Genomic DNA, 7790 nt, shown 5'->3' on the forward strand with positions numbered 1-7790 from the left:
GACGACTGTCACATTATACGTCAGACCCGTCTGGACCAGTTCATCCATGTCTGATCCGAACATGGATATGTTTCATACCTGCGTATACGATATCTATGATCGGCTCGGCTCGGATCCCACCGCTATTCTAGAAGATTGGAATCAGGACAAACTGCCTTACCCGAATATCTTTGGCATGGCTCTTTGACAGATGAGACATCTCAGCTCACAGCCATGACTATTAGGGCATCCCACTTGATCTGTCATCCTTTCATTGAATGTAAAGGAGATGGGTAGCTGTGCATGCTACTATTCATGGCCGAACGCGTGGCCTCTTCTCAACCATTCACCCTTATACAGGTAACTTACCCTTCACCATTTCCCTTATCTATATAAGCTGCCTTATATGCACAAAAGGAAAAATATAATTTCATTCACAAAAAGCCTATCAAAATATACATCACTTGCTGAGAATAAACCTATAAGATCTTACCTTGTTCTTCCTCATTCTCCCAAGTTCATCACATTTTTTTCCTTGTTCTTACATAAACACCTCCAAATACACATCACTGACTTTATCATCAGAGCGTATTTGGCTGGTACCATACCGGTCCTTCTCCTTTGATCTTGTGTTCGTGCAGGAAGATCTCGAGTCAACATCCACTTCATCATCCAGCAAGGTTTCCCATCAGTCAGATCATCCTCCTTAAGTTGTTGCATTTCTCTTACGGAAATTTGCATCAACACTATTGCTATCATATGAAGTAAACGAATCATTTCTAATATAAACTAGTGATTTTTTTTATGGGAAGAAAGAAAAAGAAAATATTTTTTGTTGTCAAGAGAGAAAGATACTGTAAAAATTGAAAAGCATAAAATGACTAAAAATCCTAACTTATACACTCATGGATTTATCAGAAACACAGGGATTATCTGGATCCCGTGGCCCCGTTTACTTGATGTGATGAATATCCAAATGGACTAAATCCAATTGGTCAAAATTGCTAAAGTCAACGACACCAACTAGCCAGATCATCCTCCTTAGGTTATTGCATCTCTCTTACGGAAATTTGCATCAACACTATTGCTATCATATGAAGTAAACGAATCATTTCTAATATAAACTAGTGATTTTTTTATGGGACGAAAGAAAAAGAAAATATTTTTTGTTGTCAAGAGAGAAAGATACTGTAAAAAATTGAAAAGCATAAAATGACTAAAAATCCTAACTTATACAGTCATGGATTTATCAGAAACGCAGGATTATCTGGATCCCGTGGCCCCGTTTACTTGATGTGATGAATATCCAAATGGACCAAATCCAATTGGTCAAAATTGCTAAAGTCAACGACACCAACCAATACTACAAAATCGACGGTGGAGGATGATCTAATCAGTAGGACCCACCTTAGTTTATTAAACCCAGACGGAATTGATCCAGCTATCTAGGGTTTGAGCCCCCAAAGCCAGAGTGAGTGAGTGTGCTTCGAACTTTCTAGGGTTTTTTTATCTTCCCTTAGTTTCTGAGTATCCAAACATTTCTTCAATTGCTCACCAATCCACTTCAGCTCTTGAGGCTCCAAAAGCCCATCATTCAGAATCGAAGCTTTTGCATAAAGATTCATGCTTTTTGAGCTTGGTCCTTGGTAAGTACTCATTTCTCTTTCAGTTTTCATTAAACTCACAGTGAAAACAGTGAAAGCTTTGCTCCTTTAGCTCTTTTATAAGTTAATTATCGATTAGATAGATTCAATCTTTTGTGTATGTAAGTGAGAGCGTGTGTTTGTGAGCAAGTGAGAGAGAGGGAGAGTATTATATGGGGAAATCAGGGAGTAGAAGGAAGAAGGGAGGTGCTAACCAAGTTTCTAGTGATAGCAATTCAGCTCCAATTGCTAATGGGGGTGTTGATTTGGACTCTTCAATCTTTTTGAAAAGAGCCCAGGAGCTCAAAGAAGAAGGGAACAGGAGATTTCAGAGTAAGGATTATGTGGGTGCTATTGAGCAGTATGATAGTGCTCTTAAGCTCACTCCGAAGGCTCACCCGGATAGGGCAGTTTTTCATAGCAATAGAGCGGCTTGTTTGATGCAAATGAAGCCTATAGATTATGAAACTGTGATTGCTGAGTGCACCATGGCGCTTCAGGTTCAGCCCCGGTATGTCCGGGCTCTTCTACGGAGGGCTCGTGCATTTGAGGCAATAGGAAAGTATGAAATGGCGATGCAGGATGTTCAGGTGCTATTGGGGGCTGACCCAAATCACCGAGATGCTTTGGAGATTGCCCAGCGGTTGCGGACTGCGCTTGGGCCTCGTCAGGAGGCTCAGCAGGACCTCCCGAGCCGCCCGTCGCCTGCTGCCCTTGGGGCTTCTGCAGTTCGTGGGGCTCCAATTGCTGGGTTGGGGCCTTGTTTACCAGCCCGGCCAGTACCAAAGAAGGCAACTGCTTCAGCTGGGGGTTCTGTTCTATCCCCAATTAATAGGCCAGAGAAGCCACAAACGGTCACTGAGAATGTACCTGAGCCCAAAAGTCAGTTGCCAAAACCTATATTGAAGCCTTCAAATGGTTCTTCAAAATCTCCTAATCTAAGTAAGGCTAACCAGAAGGAGCCATCATCTTCTTCATCAGTTTCATTGGCCATTCATGGGCAACGTACAGAGGCTGCAAATCGATGGAGACCATTGAAGCTTGTTTATGATCATGACATAAGACTTGCCCAAATGCCTGTGAATTGCAATTTCAGAGTGTTGAGGGAGATTGTAATGAAACGCTTTCCATCGTCAAAGTCAGTTTTGGTCAAGTATAAGGATAATGATGGTGATTTGGTGACTATAACCTCAACAGCTGAACTTAGGTTGGCTGAGTCTTGTGCTGACAGGGTCGTTCCGGAAGAGCCTGAAATAGATAAAGCTGGCTCGATTGGGATGTTGAGATTGCATATTGTGGAGGTGGCTCCTGAGCAGGAGCCACCTTTATTGGAAGAAGATGAGGAAAAACCTGTGGAAAGTGAGGGGGTCAAGGAAGATGAAAGTGGTTCTCATTCATCACTTGGTGAATCTGTTCTGGAAGCTGCTGATTATGAAACAGATAAGACAGAGAAAGAAGCTCCAAAGGAGAAACCAGGAGCCTCAGAAGATCCTGAATGCAAGGAATTGGAGATGGATGATTGGTTGTTTGAATTTTCTCAGCTTTTCCGCAGCCATGTTGGTATTGACCCAGATGCTCATATTGATTTGCATGAACTTGGAATGGAGCTTTGTTCAGAGGCTCTTGAAGAAGCAGTAACAAGTGAAGAAGCTCAGAGTCTTTTTGACAAGGCTGCTGCAAAGTTCCAGGAGGTGGCTGCATTGGCTTTCTTTAATTGGGGAAATGTTTATATGTGTGCAGCAAGGAAACGGATTCCCCTAGATGAGTCTGCTGGAAAGGAAGTTGTAACAGCACAGCTTCAAATGGCTTATGACTGGGTCAAAGAAAGATATTCCTTGGCCAGAGAGAAGTATGAGGAGGCACTCTTGATCAAGCCAGACTTTTATGAGGGGTTGCTGGCGCTGGGGCAGCAGCAATTTGAAATGGCCAAACTTCAATGGTCATTTACACTTGCTAAGAAAATTGATCTCTCAAGTTGTGATTCTTCAGAAATGCTGAAACTTTTCGACAGTGCAGAGGAGAAGATGAAAGTTGCAACTGAGATGTGGGAGAAGCTGGAGGAGCATCGAGCTAAGGAACTAAAGGATCCAAGTGCAAGCAAGAGGGAAGAATTGTTGAAAAGAAGGAAAAAACAAGGAAGCGGTAATGAAGGTGAGACCTCTGGTCAAGGTGAGATTTCGGCAGATGAGGCAGCAGAACAGGCAGCTGTTATGAGATCACAGATCCATCTCTTCTGGGGTAACATGCTTTTTGAGCGATCCCAGGTTGAATGCAAGTTGGGGCTGGATGGTTGGAAGAAAAACATGGATGCTGCTGTTGAGCGCTTTAAGCTTGCTGGAGCTTCTGAGGCTGACATTTCAATGGTTCTGAAGAACCATTGCTCAAATGTTGATGCAGTGGAGGGAGATGAGAAAAAGGTTCAGAATTTAGACAGTGATGTGCCTGGTGAAGCAATTTAGGACAATGAGATTTCTTCAGGGAAGTAAGAAAATCTATTTGAATGGTTGCTTCCATGAAAAATCATCATTTGTTGCTTGTTAATCATGAGAATAATCCGGAGAGAAGAAGTGCTTTGTTTTCTCCACTAAATGGTGGAATTCTGGAATTCTGGAATTCTTTTTATTCAGTTCTGAAAGATTGGGTGCCAAAATAGCAGTGTGTACTCAAAAGATTTTGGGCAATGTTCTTATGGTAAAGTTGACATTTTCTAAACATTTTTCACAATGCTGATGCTGATGAGTTTGAAGTGTCAACTTTATGTGCGTAGGGTCTGATTTTAGCTCGCTGCTCCAATTCAGTGCAGTGTGGTTTGTAAATGCAATCTTTATCTTTGGTAAAGGTGACATTTTCTTAAACATTTTTCGCAATACTGATGAGTTTAAAATCTCAACTTTATGTGCCTATGGTCTGATATTTAGCTTGTGCTGCTCCAATTCAGTGCAGGGTGGTTTATAAATGCAATCTTTAAATCAATGATGTGTGCTTATTTCGTTGTTAGGAGTTAATTTAAGATGTTGTAAATTGATAATTTATTTTCATTCTCACTTTGGACGGACAGGTTAAGATGATTAAATAGTAAGAACTTTGATTCCACTGCATGAGATAGCCTATATGAATAACTCCCATATAAAGTAAAATATTAAACGACTCTGAATAAGCCCAGCAAAAAGGAAAATTGTCAAGAAACCACAGGGCCACAGTTTAAACCAAACAGTACAAGCATTGTAGCATACAAAACAAGGAGGAGTACTGGAAACGCAGCACGCAAAACGGAACAAGGAGTCCTAGGAACTAATGATTTCTTAACACTTCAGTGATTGTGTGATAGTGTGCTACCAATATATACAATTTGATTTCATTGATTGATTTAATATTTATTTTTATGGTGATGGATGTTGTTTGTACTTTGTGCCATATTATTGGTCTAATTGTTTTTATCCCATAATATTTCTTTTTATGGTGATGGATGTTGTTTGTAATTTGTGCCACATTATTGATCTAATTGTTTTTAATTTTTTATCCCACGTGGGAGAATTTTAAATCAGAAGGTGTGCAACTCTATTATAATAAGGGTTTTTTATTTTAAAAAAGGCCAGATCTAGAACCCATAGAACCAGTCAGTCCGGTTACAAAAAACCAGTACCAAGCCTGTCCTCTAGCGTCGAGGGAGATGACCAGAGCCATAGACGAGTCAAAGACGTTGGGTTTCGAGGGGAGATGTGGTCGTCGGGGGGAGGGCGATAGTCGGGGCTGGGGAGATATAGGGTTTCAGGGCTGAGAGAAAGAGAAAAGGCAGGGAGAGATGGAGAGAGAAAGTGAGGCAGAGAGAGGATGCGAAGGGTGGGGGAGGCAGCGGTCGGGGCTAGGGGAAATGTTGGGTTTTGGGGCTGAGAGAAAGAAGAGAGGCAGAGAGATGAGAGAGAAGTGAGGCAGAGAAAGGATGCGGGGGGAGGGGTAGAGAAACAGTTGGGCCTAAGTGAAAATGTGTTATTATTTAAATTGCAAAAATACTATATTCATTGTTACTGTTTGGCAGTAGCAATCATTGTTAGTGTGTGATATAACTATTTAAACTGCAAAAATTCTCTATTAATTGCTACTATTTGGCTGTAGCAATTATTGTTACAGTGACAATTTGTTTACTTTAAAAAAAAAAATCCATGGAAAAAAAAAGTATAACGTGGATTTATTTGTACAAAGTGTAGATTTTATTTATACAAAGTGGACCTATTTATCATTCAACTTTTAGGTGGGTTTTTGTACTAAGAGCTCTAAAAATTGACTTTTTAGTAATTTACTTTAATAATAATTGCATTATATTGTGTATTCATGTAATTGTGAATTTTGATTTTCCTTGATCCTTTGATCTATCTTGGATCATTAGGAACTATTTTATTCTTGCTTCATCAACTGGTGGTGGACAATGTTCATCCACCTTCTCCCACTTCTTCGTGGTAGAAGAAAGAAAGGAGATAGTGGGCGGACAGGTTCCACTGTCAGTGGAGAAGCAAGAACAAAGCAGCCATTACCATAAACCACAGTTTAATTAAACTGATAGTGCAAGCATATAAACAAGGAGAATGTGTGATCCAATGATTCCTTAAAAGTGCGTGATCTTTCAAATATATCCTTCATTTTCTTTGGCTCAAGTTTAAAATAAACACTCAACTATAGGGTGAATTTAATCCAAGTCCACGAATTAAAAAATATTTCAAGAACATTCACAAATTAACATCTAAATTAAAAAAACTCAGTTCCATTTGGTGAGATGTTAGTGTTGGGGTTAAACGCTAAAGTGGTCAACTATGACGCGGCATGTTTAATGATATTATCTTTATCATCGTCCTCATCAAAGCCAGTACTTCCACTCAAAAAATATTATCAACACTCCTCGAAGATGATCTAGCCCACTAACATGCCATTAAGCCTGCTGCGGCCACTTCATGGTTGGCCACACTAGCATTTAACCCCAAAACTAATAGTTTGCCAAACGTAAGTCAGTTTTTCAATTTGGATGTTAATTTGTAAATGATTTTCAAAGTTTTTTAAATTCATGTACCCAGATGAAATTTACCTCATATATAGTTGAGTGTTTATTTAGAACTTGAGCTAATTTCATTTTATGGTGATGGATGTGGGACCATGAAATATTCTAACATAGGACCATAGTTTATTCTAGCATGAAACCTATCCATTCTTATAGAAAAAGGAGGGAACCTATCCATTCTCATTAGTCCATTGGAAAAGGCATGAAAATATTAGACCCATGGTGTTAGAAGAATACGACCTATGTTTTGTGAGACCTACAAGTTATGGACGTTTTCCAACAACATGCATGAAAAGGGACCAGAGGTATAGATCATCATGAGTTAAAGGATCCATTAGATATAGAGCAAAGGGTAACTACCCTCACACTCACTTAGGGGTCGAATGCATCCGAACTCATGGATCCATATGTGCCTACGGACCTATCCGAGCTCGCAGATACATCCGGGTATGCACCTAAAACTCACGGAGGCATCCAAGTGCGAACTCACGAAGGTATTTCCATACCACCCGTGACTAATAGGACCTAAGAATTCCATGTTCTATTGGGAAACTAACCCCCATACGAATTAAATGACTTGAATCCTCTCCAAACAAGGATTCAAGTATAGGAGTTCAATCCAATATAGATTATACTTCCCGGTGATTACAAGTCTAACCAACTTACAATCCTAAGACCATAGGGATTAAATCATCCCCTATAAATAGACTCTCATAAGATCACACAAAGGTAAGTAATTCTAAAGCTTTAAGCCAAAGCTCTAAGCCAATGTTCTGAGTTGATAATCGATCTTGTTTTCTAACTTGACCGTCGGAGAGCCTTTAGCCGGCACCACACCGGTGCCCCTTTACCTCCGAAGGTTTTCTATGTTTTCAGGACTGAAAATTTTGGACTCAAGCTACTTGGAGATTTTGTGTTACAACAATGGATATATTTTGTTTGTGCCATATTATTGTATAATTGTTTTTATCCCACATCAGAAAAATTTAAATTGGAGAGTACGCTTCTCTATCATAAAAGAGTTCGAATTGTTTTCATTGCATTATATAGTGCATGTATTCGTGTAATTGTGAATTTTGATTTTCCTTGATCCTTTGATCAATTTTGGATCATTAATAGCT

At 39.8% G+C, this 7790-nt stretch overlaps 1 protein-coding gene across 1 annotated transcript; it reads left to right on the forward strand.

The window, feature by feature from the left end:
• Positions 1 to 1442: 1442 nt before the first annotated feature.
• Positions 1443 to 4477, forward strand: PHOX2 (Octicosapeptide/Phox/Bem1p (PB1) domain-containing protein / tetratricopeptide repeat (TPR)-containing protein). Its single transcript, XM_086230062.1, has one exon. It carries the CDS (start codon positions 1796 to 1798, stop codon positions 4079 to 4081), a length of 2286 nt encoding a protein of 761 aa, XP_086086188.1. The 5' UTR covers positions 1443 to 1795; the 3' UTR covers positions 4082 to 4477.
• Positions 4478 to 7790: the final 3313 nt, after the last annotated feature.

Source organism: Dryas octopetala, chromosome 1 (genome assembly GCF_963921425.1).
Source record: "Dryas octopetala chromosome 1, drDryOcto1.1, whole genome shotgun sequence".
Classification (NCBI taxonomy): Eukaryota; Viridiplantae; Streptophyta; class Magnoliopsida; order Rosales; family Rosaceae; genus Dryas; species Dryas octopetala.